The sequence below is a fragment of the Carassius gibelio genome, chromosome A9 (genome assembly GCF_023724105.1).
Source record: "Carassius gibelio isolate Cgi1373 ecotype wild population from Czech Republic chromosome A9, carGib1.2-hapl.c, whole genome shotgun sequence".
Lineage (NCBI taxonomy): Eukaryota > Metazoa > Chordata > Actinopteri > Cypriniformes > Cyprinidae > Carassius > Carassius gibelio.
The window spans coordinates 11,432,301-11,454,279 of record NC_068379.1 but is presented as its reverse complement, the minus strand read 5'-3'; the positions used below and the strand labels follow the sequence as shown (position 1 = coordinate 11,454,279).

The window sequence follows — 21,979 nt, the reverse complement described above, 5'->3', positions numbered from 1 at the left end:
TGTCGAGAATACATGAACCAAGATTTTGCGAATGTAAAGGCATAAAGTTTGCTCAGCTGTGCTTTTGTCAGAATGCTCCCCAGAGGATCAAAGCAGCTTTTTGTAATATTATTCACCAGTCTATTCAAATTCATACCTTGCACTAAACAATGAACTATTCTTATGAGTGTAGGAGGTGCTAACCTCATTTTTCTTTTTGTCTTCCTCCTTTTTCAGCCTGAAGATAGTATCGACATCAGTGGCTTCTCCGATTACAAAGAACACTGTAACCGCATGATGCTCCAGGTATAAATGAACGTTCTGTGTCAGAATTTGACACATTTAGAGCTTCATTCCGAACCCTGAGCATCGGCTGGAAGACATAATACAACATGGTAACACATACCAACTTTTTATCTATTACACGTTATTTCAGTATTCATATATTTAGTCTGTATGATTAAATAAATTAATATGAAAGTAAATAATTCTCAATCTGCAGCGTGAGTGCATTTCCGTCCATGTTGGCCAAGCTGGAGCACAGATTGGTAATGCATGCTGGGAGCTTTACTGTCTGGAGCACGGTATCCAGCCGGATGGACAGATGCCCAGTGATAAGACAATAGGAGGAGGAGATGATTCCTTCAACACCTTCTTCAGTGAGACGGCTTCAGGCAAACATGTTCCACGTGCCATCTTTGTTGATCTGGAACCCACTGTGATTGGTATGGGACAGATTTAAAAATGGTTTAAAACAGCCTATACATGAGAATACTGAAATGATGTCCTTTTAGTGAATAAAAAAGTAAAAAATCTGATTGAAACTGCCTTTTTTGCATGTAGATGAAGTACGGACCGGCACCTACCGCCAGCTCTTTCACCCAGAACAACTCATCACTGGAAAAGAGGACGCTGCAAATAACTATGCCAGGGGACATTACACCATCGGCAAGGAGATCATTGATTCAGTTCTGGATCGTATTCGCAAACTGGTAATACTTTTCAGTCTGATTTATAACTTTGTGATGATGTAAAGATGTAAAAATGACTGAAGTTTGTGTATTGAAGTCTTTTTGGTAAGCTCTTTTTCTCTTTTCTTTCAAAAGTGTGACCAGTGCACTGGCCTCCAAGGTTTCCTGGTGTTCCACAGCTTTGGTGGAGGCACTGGCTCTGGCTTCACCTCTCTGCTGATGGAGCGTCTCTCTGTTGACTACGGCAAGAAGTCCAAGCTGGAGTTTGCCATCTATCCTGCTCCTCAAGTGTCCACAGCCGTGGTGGAGCCCTACAACTCCATCCTGACCACCCACACCACCCTGGAGCACTCTGACTGTGCCTTCATGGTGGACAATGAAGCCATCTATGACATCTGCCGTAAAAACCTGGACATCGAGCGTCCGACGTACACCAACCTCAACAGGCTCATCGGGCAGATCGTGTCCTCCATCACAGCCTCGCTGAGATTTGACGGAGCTCTGAATGTGGATCTCACCGAGTTCCAAACCAACTTGGTGCCCTACCCACGCATTCACTTCCCTCTGGCCACTTACGCTCCTGTGATCTCTGCTGAAAAGGCGTATCATGAGCAGCTCTCTGTGGCTGACATAACCAACGCCTGCTTTGAGCCGGCTAATCAGATGGTGAAGTGTGATCCTCGTCATGGGAAATACATGGCCTGCTGTCTTCTGTATCGTGGAGATGTGGTGCCCAAAGACGTCAACTCTGCCATCGCTGCCATTAAGACCAAACGCACCATCCAGTTTGTTGACTGGTGTCCCACTGGATTTAAAGTAGGTATCAACTATCAGCCTCCAACTGTGGTTCCCGGTGGAGATCTGGCCAAAGTACAGAGAGCCGTCTGCATGCTGACCAACACTACGGCTATTGCTGAGGCCTGGGCTCGTCTAGACCACAAGTTTGACCTGATGTACGCCAAGAGAGCTTTTGTGCACTGGTACGTGGGTGAAGGAATGGAGGAAGGAGAGTTCTCAGAGGCCAGAGAAGATATGGCAGCTCTGGAGAAGGATTATGAAGAAGTGGGCACTGACAGCGTCGGAGAGGATGAGGACGGTGTGGAATTTTAAATGCAGATTGTTTGTAACCTCAGGGTAATCTAATATTAATTTTATCTTCAACATTTTAGTGTTTTGGGGAGCTTTAAATTCTTTGGTATCACTTTATAATGAGATTCTATCAGTTAACATTAGTTAATGCAATAGCTAACAAAATATTAATGAATGAATTATGAATTAATTAACATGCATATGATAAGATTTTTTTTTAAATAGTGTAATAGCTTACATCGTTAGTTCATGAAATGTTCATGATTTGTTCATAATAGCTAATGTTATTGCATTAACTAAATGTTCCTTATTCTTTTTCTGTTTTTGTATATCTTACGCAAAAGTAAAATCTATAAAAGAAAAATGAAAATTAACTGTAAAAGCAATAGTAGAAGTAAAAAGACTGGTGACGAGTTCTTTCAAAAAACTTGCTATCTGCACTCCTTTCATGAAACAGTATACAGTTGGACATGTTATCTGTTTAAAATCTGAATGTATTTGCACATGCAAATGTGATAAAGGTCTACATGCAAAACCATTTCCAGGAAGACACCCTTCCCCCCACCGGTGTCTACGCAGCACAAAAATGACCAACTGCTACAGCTGTTATGCATGATTCAGCTGTTTGTACATGTCACTGGGCATCACTATGAGAGGCTGGATAATGTCTCTGCTTTCATTATCACTGTAGCAAAGAAATTAAAGTCTGATGACAACTGGCCTTGTGTGTCTCTTTCTGTATAGCAAAAACCATGTCTATAGAAAATCTTAGTCAATAGTGCTTTTTATCCTTTGTAAACAGAGATACAGATAAAGACGTGTCTGTTTTCAAGTATAGGGCTATGTTTACAGAACTTCGACATAAAAATGGTCTTTCACACACAAAAGACTTGTGAAGTAATTACTGATATGAAATGACACTTCCACCCTGAAGTCTTTTTATATTCGCTTTTCTTCATGCAGGAATCACAAAGAATTCAGAATCCTGCTGTAAGCGTTATATTACAAAATAGTCAAGATATCAATTTTCCTACAGTTGCCATGCAATTTTAACATGTGACCATGGAGAACTTTGACATATAGTCCATAAAATTCCTTCCTGGCTTTTAGCATTATCGAATGGCCAAAAAGTTAGTAAAGAGGCCAGATGGTTTTCACAGCCCCAAAAGTCCCAAGAGGAAGCTAGACTAAGCTTGTGTAGGGAGGACGGCCCTTCTGAATGACTATCCTCACTCCAACAGACGATCCCACTTCCTGCTAACCCCCTCTCTTCCTCCTCCCTCTTCCCTCTCAATAAAAACCCCACCTCTCCTTTCTTCTCTACATCTGCCTTCTCTTTCCGAATCCTCAAGTCGGCCTGAAGGGAAATCTGACAAGATGGTAAGTTCTTAGCGCTTGATCGATTCTTAGTTCTAATATTCTTCTACATAAAATGCATATGTGTGCATTATTTCACATTTTGTGCACTTAAGGCATGTACAGAGATTTCAGTAAACTCTAGTTTAAACATTCTCTTAAATGAATGTTTTATTTTTGTGTGGAAGACAAAGATAGAAGCACTGTAGTTCAAATATTGAAACAGTTTTATAAAAAATAATCAAACGTAAAGTGTTAAGTCATGCTGCGTTTCGGACACAAAGCTGGCCTTTCATTATACAGAGGATGTGGCTATGGCCTTCAAAGCCTGATCCCAGACTGTGACACATGTCAGCAGGAAACTCCAGTATTTTGCCTTTTCTGAATATAACAATTATCTATGTTTGGTGGCTCTACAGAGCCAAAATAGCTCACTGAAACTCAGTAAACTAAAGAGGAGGAAAGGGGAACTACAGCATGACACATGCAATTGTTACTCAGAGACTGAATACATTCATGCCTTTATGACATACAGAGAGGCACTGGTAGCAGATGAGATCTTGAGTGACAAAATCTGGAGCATAGCAGAATAATAAATATAACTGTTCTAGTGAAAAGCCCTGAGAGAGAGATCTCTGTTACACAAAGGAGAGTGTACAGCTGGGGCAGGGAGGGGATGCACTGAGGCATCAAAGGAACGCACTCAGTCTCTTCTTCTGTACTGAGGGTAAACATGCATGTAAATGTAATTAGAAAAAAAAAAAAAGATTTCTTAATTGAACAATAGGTTCAAAAGCTTAGGAAAATGGATGGAGTTGTCACAGTACTGATCTTTGGGTGAGCTCAGTCAGCGTGTTAACGACTAAAGTAACAGACCTGACAATACAAATTCCTCATCCACCTTATTTTTAAAAGCGGAAGCAAGCTGTTTTTCTGTGAATGTGCGAGATTTCCGGTTCATTAGCCACTGTAGGGAAAAAAAGAAAAGAATAACACCATGCCGTAAACAGTATAACTGTTTGCACTAAAAACCGGCGTGTTCATAATTAAGATAATTCATTAACTTAATATGGTAAAACACAAATTTGCAATAACAAGCAGCAAAACAAGCTGTTTTGTACTGCTAAAAATAGCTGGAAGCGGATGACACCGGAAGCCACACGCATTCAATTTATAAACGGCCACGCCCGCTCTTACAGGAAAAATCAGATCGATTCGAAACAATAAAAGAACACTTACACAGTGGTTCTCAGCCCTTTTAACTTCAAGGCGCCACACTGGCTACAACAAAACTCAAGTCACCCTAGCCCAAGTTTTCTTTTCAGAACTTATTTTATTTTTATGGCCTAGTTTCTGTATATAAAAAAATGAACTAAAATAATTGTTATTAAAATAATTAAATATATGATAAACAAGTTTGTTTGGCATACCTGGGAAATATTTCAATTCATTAAATAAAAATGTAATTCATTAAACTAAAAATAACTTTTCCAGGACAAAAAAAAAAAAAAAAAAAAAAAAAAAAAGGTTTTCCTAGACTTTGGGAACCCTGATTCTTCAAATGAAATAAAGTTATTGAAGGGAGTAAATTAAAATAAAGAATATCTTAATATTTATTTATTTATGTTTATTTTAATGCTTGTTTTGTCTTATTTTAAATGACTTTTAAGTCACCTTGAGGCTCCCTTTGGATGTTTGCTAAGAACTGGCCCCCTCTGTGAAATATTAAACAGTTTAATAAAAGTTAAATATTAGGAGCTAACATATTATTATGTCTTATTAGCTTAGAGTATTAAGTAAACATATTTACAGCAGCCACTTCTATTCATATATTTAATATATTTTGACTCTTCTTCTTCCTTCAGCGTGAGTGTATCTCTATGCATGTTGGCCAAGCTGGGGCCCAAATGGGAAATGCATGCTGGGAGCTTTACTGTCTGGAGCACGGTATCCAACCGGATGGACAGATGCCCAGTGATAAGACAATAGGAGGAGGAGATGATTCCTTCAACACCTTCTTCAGTGAGACTGGAGCAGGCAAACATGTTCCACGTGCCATCTTTGTTGATCTGGAACCCACTGTGATTGGTAAATTGAACCTGAGAAACAGAATGTAACCCATTTAAATGATAATGAAAACCAGTTTTACAAAATATTTTATGGAAATTACCTTTATTTGTTTTTCTTGATTTATTGGAGCATTAAGATTTCTTATTATTATTATTTGCTACTGTGAATAAAAAAAAGAACAGAAATTTAGATAATTTGGCCTTTTCAATTTTTTTTCCTCTTCAGATGAGGTGCGCACAGGCACATATCGCCAGCTGTTCCATCCTGAGCAACTAATTACTGGTAAAGAAGATGCTGCCAATAACTATGCCCGAGGTCATTACACTATTGGTAAAGAGATCATTGACCTAGTGCTGGACAGGACACGCAAACTGGTGAGCTCTGTAAAAAATGAAACCTGGAAAGGTCTCGAGCCTTTAGAGTGCAAAATGAATTTGACTTAGAAGCATTAATAGTAATGAAAATTTAATTTCTAATAAGCTGATTTACTCCAACAGGCTGACCAGTGCACTGGCCTCCAAGGATTTCTCATCTTCCACAGCTTTGGTGGAGGCACTGGCTCTGGCTTCACCTCTCTGCTGATGGAGCGTCTCTCTGTTGACTACGGCAAGAAGTCCAAGCTGGAGTTTGCCATCTATCCTGCTCCTCAAGTGTCCACAGCCGTGGTGGAGCCCTACAACTCCATCCTGACCACCCACACCACCCTGGAGCACTCTGACTGTGCCTTCATGGTGGACAATGAAGCCATCTATGACATCTGCCGTAAAAACCTGGACATCGAGCGTCCAACGTACACCAACCTCAACAGGCTCATCGGGCAGATCGTGTCCTCCATCACAGCCTCGCTGAGATTTGACGGAGCTCTGAATGTGGATCTCACCGAGTTCCAAACCAACTTGGTGCCCTACCCACGCATTCACTTCCCTCTGGCCACTTACGCTCCTGTGATCTCTGCTGAAAAGGCGTATCATGAGCAGCTCTCTGTGGCTGACATAACCAACGCCTGCTTTGAGCCGGCTAATCAGATGGTGAAGTGTGATCCTCGTCATGGGAAATACATGGCCTGCTGTCTTCTGTATCGTGGAGATGTGGTGCCCAAAGACGTCAACTCTGCCATCGCTGCCATTAAGACCAAACGCACCATCCAGTTTGTTGACTGGTGTCCCACTGGATTCAAAGTAGGTATCAACTATCAGCCTCCAACTGTGGTTCCCGGTGGAGATCTGGCCAAAGTACAGAGAGCCGTCTGCATGCTGAGCAACACTACGGCTATTGCTGAGGCCTGGGCTCGTCTAGACCACAAGTTTGACCTGATGTACGCCAAGAGAGCTTTTGTGCACTGGTACGTGGGTGAAGGAATGGAGGAAGGAGAGTTCTCAGAGGCCAGAGAAGATATGGCAGCTCTGGAGAAGGATTATGAAGAGGTGGGCACTGACAGCGTCGGAGATGAGGAAGAAGAGGGAGAAGAATATTAAAGAGGCAGAATCACTGCCTGGAAAAATTCAACCTGATTTTTGCAAAACACAATGTTACTTAAAATTCAATGTGCATTACAATTGGTTTATGTGAATAAAACTGGAATAATAAAAAGGTAGAATTCATTAGTTTGTATGTTTTGTGTGTTTTCCTTCTGTTCTCAGACTTAATGCTTCTATGAAAAATATTTTACAATTAATCAAGTTCATATTTAATTATTTCATATTTATTAGCACCTTCAGTTTAATTATTTATTGTGCCTTCTGTGTTTTCTTGCCCATACCTAGACTACAAAAATTATTACGCTTGCAAGCTAAAGCAATCCATTTAAGATATCTGCTTCTAATGTTTTTAAGGCATTTAAAATGGCATTGGAATTTTTTTTTTTTTTTTTGAGATAGAGAGAATAAATGTCTCACATGGCAGCAATAAAATATCAGTAGCATTTAAGGAAGATAAAAAAATAATAATTTACAAATCTACATAGAATACACAGATACTTTGGGACTGCAGTCGATAGAGATACCATGGGATCAAGGTAAGGCTAGTTAGCATGGGCAACTAGCTGCTGGTAGCTGTAGATGTAAAAAGAAGTATTTTTATCTATAGACAGCCATAAAATGTATGAAATGTTGACTAGCTCAATGAAAGAATACCCAGTGTTATACTGACACCTAGTGTCATGCAGCAGCTTGCAAAAATGCAACACCTTTATTATATATATATATATATATATATATATATATATATATATATATATATATATATATATATATATATATATATATGTATATATATATATATATATATATACACAGTGGGGATCGAAAGTTTGGGCACCCCTTGCAGAATCTGTGAAAATATGAGTAATTTTCAAAAAATAAGAGAGATCATACTAAATGCATGTTATTTTTTATTTAGTACTGTCCTGATTAAGATATTGTACATAAAAGATATTAACATTCAGTCCACAAGACAAAAAAATTGCTGAAATTATTAAAATAACCCCACTCAAAAGTTTGGGAACCCTTGGTTCTTAATACTGTGTGCTGTTACCTGATGATCCTCGACTGTCTTTCTGTTTTGTGATGGTTGTGCATGAGTCCCTTGTTTGTTCTGAACAGTTAAACTGAGCAGCGTTCTTCAGAAAAATCTTTAAGGTCCTGCAGATTCTTCAGTTTTCCAGCATATTTGCATATTTGAACCCTTTCCAGCAGTGACGGTATGATTTTGAGATACATCTTTTCAGACTGAGGACATTTGAGGGACTCAAACACAACTATTTAAAAAGATTCAAACATTCACTGATGCTCCAGAAGGAAACAAGATGCATTAAGAGCTGGGGGGTGAAAACTTTTGGAATTTGAAGATCAATGTAAATTGTACTTAATTTTGTGTACCGGGAAACATACAAGTATCTTCTGTTGCTTACGAAGGGCAGAACTAAATGGAAAACAATTATATTTCAACAAAATAAGACAAATTTGGCCTTCTTCATCGTGTTCAAAGGTTTTCACCCCCCAGTTCTTAATGCATCTTGTTTCCTTCTGGAGCATCAATGAATGTTTGAACCTTTTTAAATAGTTTTGTTTGAGTCCCTCAATAGTCCTCAGTGTGATAAGATGCATCTCAAAATCATAAAGTCACTGCTGGAAAGGGTTCAAATATGCAAAGATGCTGGAAAACTGAAGAATCTGCAGGACTTTAAAGATTTTTAAACTGTTCAGAACAAACAAGGGACTCATGCACAACCATCACAAAACAGAAAGACAGTCGAGGATCATCAGGTAACAGAACACAGTATTAAGAACCAAGGGTTCCCAAACTTTTGAGTGGGGTTATTTTAATAATTTCAGCATTTATTTTGTCTTGTGGACTAAATGTTAATATCTTTTATGTACAATATCTTACTCAGGACAGTACTAAATTAAATATAACATGAATTTAGTATGATCTCTCTTACTTTTTGAAAATTACTCGCATTTTCACAGAACCTGCAAAGGGTGTCCAAACTTTCGATCCCCACTGTATATATATATATATATATATATATATATATATATATATATATATATATATATATATATATATATATATATATATATATATATATATTTTTTTTTTTTTTTTTTTTTTTTTTTTTTTTTGCAGTCAACCAGGGTGAAGTACACAAATTAAGTAATTGTGTTCAAATATGGAGACCCTAATTAAATGTAACTAGTAACAGAACTTCTTTGCATTTAATTTGAAAAAAAGTATATCATTTGTAACACACAACAGAATTAAATTTAGAGAATTAAAGTACAAATCTATTGATCATCATCATGATCCATGTTAAAGCCGCTCTAATTGACTTACTGCTGATGTCAAGTGTTGTTTATATTTAAATGAGCCTCAACATTCTATGTCAGTAACAGCAGCTTTAGTTGATATTTGAAATTGAGTTGATATTTGAAATCAACACAACTGTCCCTGAAGATTTGAAGCCTGTTCACACGCTACAAGCCTTCAACTCTACAGTTTGGTGAGTTTCATCAGTTTGTGTAATCTGAAAAGTGTTTCTCTAGGCATCTTCATGGAGCAGCGTCGCCCCAGAAGAAGCAGGGCTCTTCCCACACACCTGAGGGGATTCTCGGTGGAGGGCGTCTCCTCCATTCAAGAGGCCTGTGAGCTTTCACAACAGACAGCTGTTGTCAGGTTAGATCACACCTACAGCTGCATCTCTGCCAAAGATCACAGACCCAACAGGTTAGAAGAGCGCTATCTGAAGAACGCTGCTGTCCTTCCTGACATCCGTCCAGCAGCCTCAGTCTCTTCAGTGGACGTGTGTCAGCAGGAAGAGCCCATCTCCATCCACGGCTGCAGCGTACAGAGCTACCAGGACATTTACCGCTCTGTGGAGCCCATGATGGAGACACGCTGTGGTCGACGGCGCCGCTACAGCCTTGAGCTGGGGCTGAAGATCAAGCAGCGTCTGTGGGAGACACTCAACTGCCCCTCACTGCTGGAGACAGAGCAGCCAGATGGACGTGTCCTCGTCACTGAGAGCTTCACCCCCAGCAGACGCTTGGCTCCACGAATCCACGTGGACATCAGTGAAGAGCCTCTGCCCGAGGAACCCCGAAGAAAGAAGCCCAGACACTGAGTCATCACAGCGTCACATGGAGCTTCGCACAGCCGGATCGGCGTATGTAAATACTGTACATAGTCATAGAGTAAGTTTTATTTTGTAGAGTAGAGTTTATAGTTTGTGGAGTAAGTTTTATTTTCTAATGCAAGTTTCCATCACATTGCTGTGTGATTTTTAGGATGTTTTAGGTGATTTTCAGTGTTTTTATCGCTTCACTATGTGGTCGTCGGGATGATTTTGGTGATTGTCAGTGTTTTTTTATCGCTTCACTATGTGGTTTCCTGTGTATTGACTTGTCTTTGCCAAGGTTTTCTGGACGGTTGTTTATGTGTTGAGTTGTTGGTGTTGCTGGACTCCTCGGTTTGGTTTCTCATGCGTAGCTATGAGGTTGTTAGGATGTTTTGAGTTGCTGGTTGACATGCGGTTGTCTTAAACGGTTGAGTAGGGTAGGTTAGGGTCCCTCACATGGTTTGCAGCTTGACGTGCTGTGAGGGCTTGTGTGCATCAGTGATGCTGAGAGCTACACCACTGGTACTTCACAACTACTGGAAGGGTCACCCATAGTGGACAGGTCTCAGCTGAGATGCCAGACGAAGACAAACCTGATTGAGGACAGCAGCAGATTGACCTGATGTTCCTGCAGAAGATCACAGTCTTGTGTTTACAGGTGAGTTGAACAGATAAACAGTATATAATAACTAAATAATTAAATAATATCAAATTAAATTATTATGAAATCTGAAATTTTGGTTTCAATTTATAACCCGTCGAATAAAATCACAATTAATTGTAAGTACATTGGATAAAAATGTGTAGTATAGGATTTACTTGAAAAAATATTGGAAACAATTGTCACTCAGAAAAAGGCTAGTTAATTTACAAAAATAAACATAATTATTAGTAGCTTTAAATAGAAATGTTTAAGTTAAATTTATTTGAGAATTCTAAGTAAATATGACTGACTCATATTTGACTTTGTTTGTAAATTTTGCTTAAATACTGATTATCACTGTAAAATAACAGTAATTTAATGCACTGAAAAAAAATATTTAATGTAGAAAATGCATGTGTATTCATGTAGTATTTACTTCACTACAAAATCATTTTTATCAGAATGCTGATATCTGACTGATGTCAGATTTTGTGTTGTGTGTTAACATATGTGGTTGATGAAATGACAAAATAATAAAATTATACTTTTTATATTTTACCGAAAGTGTTATTTTTCTGTGATTTCTGTTTTTTCAGTTTGTTACATTTTCCTTTTATGCATCAAGATAAAAAGTAGTATATAATTTTTTGTCTTTAAAGAGATCCTTCACCCATCATAAGACATTATATCTTGAAAAAGTTTTTTTTTTCTGTCCTTATTAAGTCAATGTGGACTAATGTTGATTTTGATCCCTGACTTTCATTGCATGTACAAAAACTGCTGAAACATTCTTCAAAATATGTTCAGTTGAAGAAATAAAGTCATGCAGGTTTGGAACGACATGAGGGTGAGTAAAACTCATGAGTAAAACTCGACAGAATTTTCATTTTTGATTGAACTGATTCTTTAATGTCTGTGAGCTTGATTCCTGCAGACCAGTTTAAAGAGTATCTGCTTTTGGTCACAAAGATTAGAACACCGCTACATTTTCAGGGTCAAGACCTACCAGTAATGAATAGACTGTCAAAGACTTTATAATTTAATTTTTTATAATTTTTGTTCTTTTTTCTTTGTATGTAGAAATGATCAGCCTCCGTTAAGTGAGGAAAACATCCAACAGCAGAGTGTAAAGCACCACGTATACCTGTCATTACTGACATCAACAGCTGCTACAGAATCTCAGACGACCACCGGGACAAGACCACAGGAAACAGATGATTCTTCTGCACAATCTGACTTTGCTGCAGCCTGGAATTGAACTACTGGTTTCGTCTGGTCAGAGGAGAACTGGCCCCCCAACTGAGCCTGGTTTCTCCCAAGGATTTTTTCTCCATTCTGTCACCGATGGAGTTTCGGTTCCTTGCCGCTGTCGCCTCTGGCTTGCTTAGTTGGGGTCACTTCATCTACAGCGATATCATTGACTTGATTGCAAGTAAAAACAGACACTATTTCAACTGAACAGAGATGACATAACTGAATTCAATGGTGAACTGCCTTTAACTATCATTTTGCATTATTGAGACACTGTTTTCCAAATGAATGTTGTTCAGTGCTTTGACGCAATGTATTTTGTTTAAAGCACTATATAAATAAAGGTGATTGATTGACAGAAGAAAACTAGATGAACAGAGAAAGCCACTTTGGACATGACCAAACCACACACACAGAGACAAAGACAGGTTTATGTAGGTTGTTCTATCATACTTACATATAGGACTAGTACAGAGATACACATATTCACTATTTGTATTTCGTTTTAAAAGGGAGGGAATACAATTTGCTTCCATAACAAAAAAAAAAAAAAAAAAAAAAAAAATCACATGAGATACAGGGGATTTACTTATTTCACATTTATATAACCTAATGTTCATACTAATATGACCACTCAAGCACTTCTGGTGGCTTCACCACATTCTGGTTAATTCTAACAAACAATTTTTTTTTATTTTATTACAAAAGAAATTGCCATACACTTTCAGTAAACTGAAATATACTGTATTAAACATATGTAAATTATCAAACATGCATTAGTATAAATATACTGTACAATATGAAAAAAAAAATTCATATGGGGGGTAAGACTAATCTTAAAATTTTAAGCAGAAGTCAAAGCTACTTCTAATTTGTAACTGCTATAACAGCTTATGTTAATTTTTAGTCGAAAGAGTAAAACAATTTAAAAGAAGAAATTAATTGTTTAGTGTGATTTGTGAACCTATTCAGACGATTCATTGAAAATATTATACCAACTCTGTGTTTTGCAGTTAATGTTTATGAAATGGTGTAAAAGGTAGGCAACCTTAAACCTGCTAGGCTTTGGAATTTGGGAAATAATTTTAAATGACTTATCTGGAAGAGTAGCAGCACTGGAAACTTGTCATCTTAAAGAAATTGACAGAAAAAAAAAATGTTATGTAAAGAGTTCACTAAAACTAAAGCTTTACATTTTTATTTATTTATTTATTTATTCATTTTATCTTGCTTAGGTTGCTGAAATTTACCCACATCAGGATCACCTGTCAGTTTAAAGACTGATATGAAATCTGCTCCATGTAATTGTGTGTAGGCTTTTCTTTTATTAGTGAGCTTAAGAAAACATAAGGGTGAATAAATGATGACAATATTTCCATTTTCTGGTCCTAAACAATGCTGACTAGCACGCATTAAAAATAGGCTTTATTCATTCATCTAATTTAAATATTTATTTCAAAGTCAGCATCCATATTTTAGCGCAGTTCCTGTTTTTATGGCATTTGTTAAACTAGTAGTACAATCCATTCAGTATTCTGAGACTGATACGACGCCATTAATGAACACCATTAATAGAGTATGAGTTTTTACTGTTATTGAGACCAAAATGCACGAGTTCATTCTGATTAGTACCTGTCTGTCTGACTGGCATGCACTTCTGCTAGGCACATGGCTCAGAAGTGGGCGGGGCTCGTGACGTAAACAAACACTGGCATGTTCTAGACGGCGCACGGTTTCTCGGACCGCAGCTCAGTTGATCGTGACGCACCGCATTCGCGGCACAGTGCAAAGGACAGCTGCATATAGACGACATTCGGTTTCGGTTTGACGCTGAAGCAGTAATGAAACCCAGTGTGCCGACGGTAAATGGCTGATTCTGACGGAATTCCGTACCCACGCGTACGTTAAAAGAGCGTCAGTTCCTGTGATACGCGTCTTAGGAGTCGGGACGGACTAGAGCTTCAGCGAAATATCCCAGCACTGTTTACGGTAGCACGGCTCCTCCTGGCTGGATATACTTCTAAAAAAGGTAAAGGCTGTTATAATAGGGCGTCCACGGGGATTTCTGGATCTCTGAAATGCTGTATTTATATTATAGGGAGGTGTGTGTGTGTGTGTGTGTGGAGGTGTTTGTGTTTGTGTGAGTGCTCTTGTTTTTGTGGCATATCAGGACACAACTTTGTATAATGACATGGGTATGACACAGGTATTACAAGGAGAGGTTGACTTATGGGGACATGACCCATGTCCCCATTTTTCAAAACGCTTATAAATCATACAGAATGAGTTTTTTTGAGAAAGTATAAATCCACAAAGTTTTCTGTGAGGGTTAGGGTTAGGTATAGGGCCATAGAATACACAGTTTGTACAGTATAAAAACCATTACACCTATGGGATGTCCCCACTTTTCACAAAAACAAACTTGTGTGTGTGTGTGTGTGTGTGAGAAATGATCACCGTGTTTCACCAGCACCAGTTGTCTGCGGCCATATAGCCCACACAAATCGCTTTTCAACTTTGGGCTTGAAATAACATCACATTGTGTCCGGTTTCCAGAGAGCTCCAGACATGGGCAGGCCAGACTCCAGGGGAATACCAGTCTATATTCAGTCAATGAATCCATGTCCAGCACTTTGTGATAAACTGTCATAATGAGCAACAGTTCATTGGACTGCTATCATCCATAGCACTGCTTTTGAACAAAGTTCTGCTATTAGAAAATTAAAGTTAATAAAATAAACTCTTATTAATTATGTTACATTATAATGATCAAAAAAGCAAGAAGTTGTTATGTTTGATGTCATGGGATTTGATTTGAATGATGCCTAACTTGCTCTTTCGCACATGTGAGTAACAGGTGGACATAGCCGAAGGTCGCAATGGTGGATTACTATGATGTGCTGGGAGTGTCACGAAATGCTTCTCCAGATGACATCAAGAAAGCGTAAGTTAAAACTGCCTTCTCTTATCAGTAGCTTGCAGCATTTCATGGACTTTGGCATTTTTGTTATTGAATGTAGCAAACTAAATTGGTCTCTAACAGATATAAGTAGACTCAAGTATTTACTGTTTATCTTCATAAAGTATTCATCAGCAGTGAAATACACCACCACTTCAAAAGACACACTTTACTAAAGATAAGACTAATGCATTTTATAGTTTTGCCACTAGTTTTTATTTTCAGCTTTTCCTTCAAATGAAGAAGAATGATCAAGCTGAGATGCCTGAGTTGTAAAAAATGTACTAATTCGCAAAGGACTATATTAAACTTGACTTGGTCCTCAAAAATTCATGGTGGAAGATGCTAAAAACAAATATGAATCATGGCAGTCTAATATGTCAGTGTAATGTTTATGTAGAAGAAGATGGATGCAAGAATGTGTCATGTGAATGAGCCTTGAGCCTATATGTCTCTTCATCACAATCTTGAGATGCCAGTCGAGCTAAGTTTACTCATGTTTGTTTATGTTTGTGTATACAGTTACAGGAAACTGGCTCTACGGTGGCACCCTGACAAAAACCCAGACAACAAGGAAGAGGCGGAGTCTAAATTTAAGGAGATAGCAGAGGCCTATGAAGTTCTTTTAGACAGTAGGATGCTAGAAATTTGATCTCTACAGCAATTTAATTCATGATTAAATAACCTGAAAGCCTTAGGTCACTTATGGTGTTAATATATTTTTTTTCTTCTTCTAATTTTCAAGAAAGCAAACGAGATGCTTACGACAGATACGGTAGATCGGACATACCAAGCTCAGGTGAGGAGAACTTCATACTGCTTGATAGCGTCCTATTGTTAAATGTGCTTATGTGATATTTCAATGGTATTCTGCATCTGTTGTGTAGGCTCTGGAGGTTCTTCATTTCCTGATGACTTCCCAGGATTCAGCTTCACATTCCGCAGTCCAGACGAGGTGTTTCGAGAGTTCTTCGGAGGGCAGGACCCATTCGCAGACTTCTTTGGTGGGTTTTCAGGGAGTGAGTGGGTAGATATACTGATCTTGAGTGTTTTCCCTTTCACCAGTGGTTCTCAAAACCATGAGGCTGTGGTCCACTAAGAGGTCTCTGCACACTTCCAGGGGGAGAGTGAATGAGAGAGAAATTTCCCTTGCTCTGTATCTTGCTCTCTCATAGGCTATAGCGATTTCATTTCCAGGGTATCGGGGTCGAATTGGCACTCCTCTTAGATCATTAGAATCATACAGTGTGTACTTATTATTACCCTCCTTAACCCTCTCTCTTTTTCTACACTCTCCCACTTTAGATGATTTCCCATTTGGTGGAATGCACAGTGGGTTTCACAGCTCCTCCAGGCTTGGGCCCGGTCGCTTCTTCTCCTTCCCCTCAGCAAATGGTGGGTTTTTAAACTGGTTTCATGCTTATTTTTTATATAATTATAGCATATGTAGTCAGTCTTCTCCCAGATTATACTTAATTTAGGTGAACTTCGCTGAATATATCTTGATAAGTTTGGTTAAAAAATTTGCTGGAAAAACTCCAAGGCATGTTGTTGATATGAAAATATAGTTCCAATTGCTTTATATTGTATTTTTAATTTATTAAGAGCTGCTTTCATTTTTATTTTTTGATCAACAGCTGATTTTACCTCCTTCTCTTCTTCATTGGGTGGGATGGGCGGCATGGGAGGAGCAAACTTCAAGTCTGTTTGTACTTCCACCCGCATTGTCAATGGAAAACGCATTACCACAAAAAAGTCAGTCTGCTTCTCTTTATACAAATTTTGCCTACTGTTACCTTTTTTTCATTTGTGGTATGATTTAACAAAAAATACATTTACAGTCTTTATTTGCAATTCCAGAAATATGAACACATTACACATGAAGTTTGTTTTTGATGAAATTAGTAATTTAATCACAGTTGATGGAGAATAGTAAAAGTTGTTTTTCATCTTGTCATAATGTGAAGGCACGACTTACAGAAAATCAAAGCAATTCAAGTTTGTTTATGTAGTTTCTATTTATTGGTAAACATTAAATTTCTTCCCTCAGGGTCCAGGAAAATGGCCAGGAGAGAACCGAGGTTGAGGAGGATGGGGTTTTGAAAACTGTCCTCATAAATGGTAATTTATTTAGTTTGTTTTCGTTTAATGATACTATAAAACCAAAAGGCAATCTCTATAGTTAATGCTCATATTATGGTCTGTATTAAATTTTTTGTGATTGCTTCCATTGTCCTCGTTTGTAAGTCACTTTGGATAAAAGCGTCTGCTAAATGACTAAGTGTAAATGTAATGTTAATGCAATATTTCAGTTTTTACCGTATTTGGACCAATTAAATCCAGCTTGGTGAGAATAAAGCACTTTTCGGACGGGACTAGTTTTACAGGGGGTCATTAGAGAAGTCTGTGTTTCACAGACATGCTTGGTAATTGTAATCCCGTCCGAATCTGCCACGTCTGTGTTTTTCTCACACAGCCTCTGTGATAATTCCAGAGCAAATGACCTACTGTTTTCAGCAAACTCAGTGATCCTCTGAGAAAACTAATCCCGTCCGAATGCGAAAGTCTGTGATTGCCAGTGATATTTTATTTCACAACGCGTTTCCTTGTGTGTTTTGGCCAACGTGAATTGCACAATTCAGACCCTCCCACCACATAATAAACACGGAGATGTTAGTCCTGTCTGAACTGGTACATGAAAATCTCAGACGTGAGGTGGTAAGAATCGAAGGTTTAGAAAACTAGTCCCGTCCAAATAGGGCTTAAAAGTACACTTTTTTAAATATATTTTGGAGATTAATGCAACACTCTTGCATCCTGGTGCATACTGCATACATGATTTGAGCCGCACAGCCATACCAGAACATTTAATAAAATAAATAATAACAGATTTTCCTCCACCTTTTTACATTCCTGAATATTGATTTAAAACAGCAGCTTAGGCCTGCATGTAGATTTAGCTTACTCGCTACATTTCATCCCAGCTTCTTGGATTTGCGTATGCAGATTTCTCATTACTTAACGTGTTGCTGCAGAACTTATCTGATATTTAGCTGTGTTTGTGTGTCCAGGTGTGGAAGATGCGAGTGCCTTAGCTCAGGAACGGAGTCGTAGAGAGCAGTCCATTCAGCCTCCCAAACAATCCCAGCATGCACTGCTCCGCCCCTCCAACAACAGCTCTCCTAATCCAGCTATACGCTCCTACAGCGCCGCCCCGTTCTGCCACTGCCCTGATGCTGGTGAAGATGAGGAGGACGAAGACCTGCAGATGGCGCTGGCCTACAGCTTGTCAGAGATGGAGGCCCAGCAGAGGGCAGAGGACGTGATCTCAGGTGCTGGGGCAGGGAGGGGGAAGCAGCCTGGTGGCGGGAAGGGTTCTGTTCAAAAAAACAAATATCAGAGAGAAGTGCTGGATAATTCAGAAAAAAGCACCCCTTCGTCTCCAGAGGATAGACTGATAGAACAGGGTCAGGCTAAAGGTTCAGAAAATGTTGTTGTCCAGAACAAGGAGAATGATAAAGTGGCGGCCAATGGGACTAATGAGAAAAAAAAGAGGAGGAAGTGTCAGTGTGTGGTGTGTTAGTAAGAATATGGAGAATATCATGTTTCTGTGTGAAATTAACCTTATGTTTTCATTTTATGGTTGTTGCTTTGTTTTTTTCCTGAAGTTTTTGACTTACAGCTCTGTCTCTTATGGCATTGCACAAAGTTGACTGATGAAATTGTATTTTCTCGCATTGAGGTATGAGTAACAGGTGCCAAAATGTGTTTATCCACCACAGAGTCAGGACATTTTAAAGGAAATTTTGCAATATTTTAGAATTCCATGCACAAAATGTCCTGTTGTCTGACAGGTATCACTGAAATAGGTGTCTTGGGATATCATTTGGCAGCCTTCACTCTGTAAACGGTAAAAATAGTAAAGTCACTTTTGTAGCCAATTAAAAACACTGAATCACTTGGGATAGCTTGCATCAGGTTGACTGACGTGTCTTTACAGGGTGTGATTTGGGGATTTTGGAGAGCAGGTAAATGGTTAAAGAAAGTTATCAAAAAGGTAAAAGTTAACTTAATGGCTGAAATCTATTACAGCACCTTTAAATCTGATATTCAACATGACTTTTTGCTGCCAAACCAAGATAAATGCTCTGTGCTTACATTTTCACTTAGATGAAATAAATTGCTACTGAGTAAGTTTCTGAACTCTAGACCAGTGGTTCCCACAGTCTTGGAGAACCTAGATATATGAGGTAGCCTAATTTTAAAAGGGTTATTTCTAAACTTGGAAAAGTAATGTACATTAACTGTAAAACTCATGGTACCTTTTTAATATACAGTACAGACCAAAAGTTTGGACACACCTTCTCATTCAAAGAGTTTTCTTTATTTTCATGACTGTGAAAATTGTAGATTTACACTGAAGGCATCAAAACTATGAATTAACACATGTGGAATTATATATGGAATTATATACATAACAAAAAAGACTGAAACAACTGAAAATATGTCATATTCTAGGTTCTTCAAAGTAGCCACCTTTTGCTTTGATTACTGCTTTGCACACTCTTGGCATTCTCTTGGTGAGAGAGGTAGTCACCTGAAATGGTCTTCCAACAGTCTTGAAGGAGTTCCCCGAGAGATGCTTAGCACTTGTTGGCCCTTTTGCCTTCTGTCTGCGGTCCAGCTCACCCCTAAACCATCTCGATTGGGTTCAGGTCCGGTGACTTGTGGAGGCCAGGTCATCTGGAACAGCACCCCATCACTCTCCTTCTTGGTCAAATAGCCCTTGATGCCTTCAGTGTGACTCTACAATTTTCATAGTCATGAAAATAAAGAAAACTCTTTGAATGAGAAGGTGTGTATAAACTTTTGGTCTGTACTGTAGTTGTGTACGATTGGTGGTGCTGGAAGTCAGAAAGAAAATGTAATGACTTTTCTTAGTGTTCCAAAGCATATATCTGAAGATATCTTGTGGTGCAAAGCATATATATATATATATATATATATATATATATATATATATATATATATATATATAAGATATCTTGCTGATTAGTTGACGTCCCATTCCCAATGAACCTTCCATTTTTTATTTTGTTTTTACCCGTGTTCACATTTACTAGTATTGTTCCTTTAAGAAAGGAGATTCTCTGATTTATGATTTTTTTTCTGTGTATTTGTTATTTCTTCATTCAAAGTACCTGTTGAATGTGAAATTGTGGTGGTGGTGGGGGGGGGGGGGGGGGGGGTTGCACAAATACCTAAATATAATCTGCCCCTGAGGGCTAATGTGTGATGCTAAAGTTGGCAATGAGTCAATGAATAATGGCTAGTCGGACATGTAAAAGGATGTAGATCCAGAATTATCTCGGTTAATGAGAATGTGCCAAATAACTGACAATGACTGAAAATAACTTTCATTATTAGCTTTATATGTGTCAGAATTACTCTGTATTATTGACATTTCATTTGTGCCTTTTTTGTTAGAATGGGAATGCATGGCTATTGTTGCCAATGCTATATCTCGCTTACAAGTTTGTGTATAAGTGAGTCGAAACACATTTAACTTTTTTACTTGTTTGTTCCATTATAACTATATATCAACTTTGTGATATAAAATGAACAATCAAAACATCAATACATGAACTAAGCTCAGAATGTTTTAATGTGATGCTATGTGAATATTAATAAAACAATATTTTGTGTAACTATCTAAACAGAAAAGAGGAAACTAAATCATTGGTTTGCAAAAAACTGTTATTTACATTTGAAAATGTTATGTAAGACATTGTTTTCTCAAAAGTATGAGTCAGAGGGCATATTCAGTGCTAAGAAAGTGCGATTTAAATGCCTAAATTGTTAATAAATGCTGTTTCAGTCATGCTGTTGCTAATATGAGGAACAATAAATGCTAACAAGTACATTCTGCTCATAAGAATTCATTTTAAATTGTCAAAATAAAAAGTATTTTTCATGGGCCGCACAGTTTATCTAATAAAATCTTTATGCTTTTAAATAAAATTTGGAGGATATAACTCAAATACAGCTGAGAGGCTTTGCATTATGTTAAATCCTTTTTTGCTTGCGGCTACAATCCACTATTCACTAGAAGCGTGTCATTCTCAGATTTTTTTAATTTCTCTGATTGTTTTCATTACTAGCACATTCCCACTCATATGTAAACCTCATGTGCATTTATTATGTTTAGTCATGATTGTTATGATTATGGTCATGATTATTCCCTTTATCTGACTCATTCTCCCTGCCATTACAGAGTCCGACTTCCAGGCCTTCACAGGCTGACCTGTGGCCGTGACCCCCTCTTACCTGCCAGAGGTAAAACGTAGTGTAGACGTCTGTGCAGCTCTTAAGCATAGTTTTCAGCTCTTCTCCCCATTCATAATTCATTACCATTTGTGTTTTTGTAATTATCTGAGATGTTCCTGCTGTAGAGCGTGCAGTATTCCAAGAAAATGTTGAACTCTACATGAGTCATTTGAACATTTGAATACTTAAGAAGGGTCAAAATAACAAACAGTCCTCAGTTTTATCACTCTGTGTTGTTTTAATTCATTCAACACCACACAGGAAACTGCGAGGCAACACTAATACTGGATTCATCCATCTGCTCTTAACAGGTGAAGCTTTCCCCGGTGCTCTGTTCTCTCTTTCTGCTTCTTTGTCTCTCTCTCTGCCTGGCACAGCTGCTGCTCAGAGCCTTTTCAAAGTTTTTTTGGGGAAACAAAAAAACCCAGGCAACACTACATAACGGTCAAAAATGTACGTGCAAAGTATGTGTGTGTTTGTGTATGAATGTGTTCGGAGAGGGAATACTGGATTACTTTTTAGATATTAAATTCATGGCCTGCACTGAACAAGTATATGAACTAATATAAAAATTAAAGCATCTTAAGGATGAAATTCAGTGACATTAACAATGAAGGATTCAAACCTGCAATAAATGTATAGTTGCACTTGAAATGCTATATTTGAGAATTTTAAATCTACAGAACTTGATAAAGGTTTATTATTTATTCAGAAGGGTT

General features: G+C 38.1%; 3 protein-coding genes across 5 annotated transcripts; all 3 read left to right on the top strand.

Moving 5' to 3' along the window:
- Window positions 1-293: 293 nt before the first annotated feature.
- Window positions 294-2,249, top strand: LOC128019626 (tubulin alpha-1D chain-like). Its single transcript, XM_052605711.1, has 4 exons — window positions 294-374; window positions 482-704; window positions 823-971; window positions 1,086-2,249. Exons 1-4 carry the CDS (start codon window positions 372-374, stop codon window positions 2,058-2,060), a joined length of 1,350 nt encoding a protein of 449 aa, XP_052461671.1. The 5' UTR covers window positions 294-371; the 3' UTR covers window positions 2,061-2,249.
- Window positions 2,250-3,309: 1,060 nt separating this feature from the next.
- LOC128019625 (tubulin alpha chain) lies at window positions 3,310-7,066 on the top strand. Its single transcript, XM_052605710.1, has 4 exons — window positions 3,310-3,419; window positions 5,261-5,483; window positions 5,691-5,839; window positions 5,963-7,066. The coding sequence occupies exons 1-4, from the start codon at window positions 3,417-3,419 to the stop codon at window positions 6,938-6,940; spliced, it is 1,353 nt and encodes a 450-aa protein (XP_052461670.1). The 5' UTR covers window positions 3,310-3,416; the 3' UTR covers window positions 6,941-7,066.
- A 6,622-nt stretch (window positions 7,067-13,688) lies between these two features.
- Window positions 13,689-21,972, top strand: LOC128019627 (dnaJ homolog subfamily B member 6). Of its 3 annotated transcripts, none has more exons than XM_052605713.1 (11): window positions 13,690-14,003; window positions 14,832-14,918; window positions 15,456-15,565; window positions 15,679-15,732; window positions 15,821-15,937; window positions 16,239-16,328; window positions 16,571-16,688; window positions 16,984-17,054; window positions 18,005-18,265; window positions 21,208-21,269; window positions 21,572-21,972. In XM_052605713.1, exons 2-10 carry the CDS (start codon window positions 14,854-14,856, stop codon window positions 21,234-21,236), a joined length of 915 nt encoding a protein of 304 aa, XP_052461673.1. In that variant the 5' UTR covers window positions 13,690-14,003; window positions 14,832-14,853; the 3' UTR covers window positions 21,237-21,269; window positions 21,572-21,972. The 3 variants fall into 3 exon arrangements, with proteins under 3 accessions (XP_052461672.1, XP_052461673.1, XP_052461674.1); XM_052605714.1 differs by having other exon boundaries at window positions 21,522-21,972; XM_052605712.1 differs by lacking the exons at window positions 21,208-21,269; window positions 21,572-21,972 and having other exon boundaries at window positions 13,689-14,003; window positions 18,005-20,856.
- Window positions 21,973-21,979: the final 7 nt, after the last annotated feature.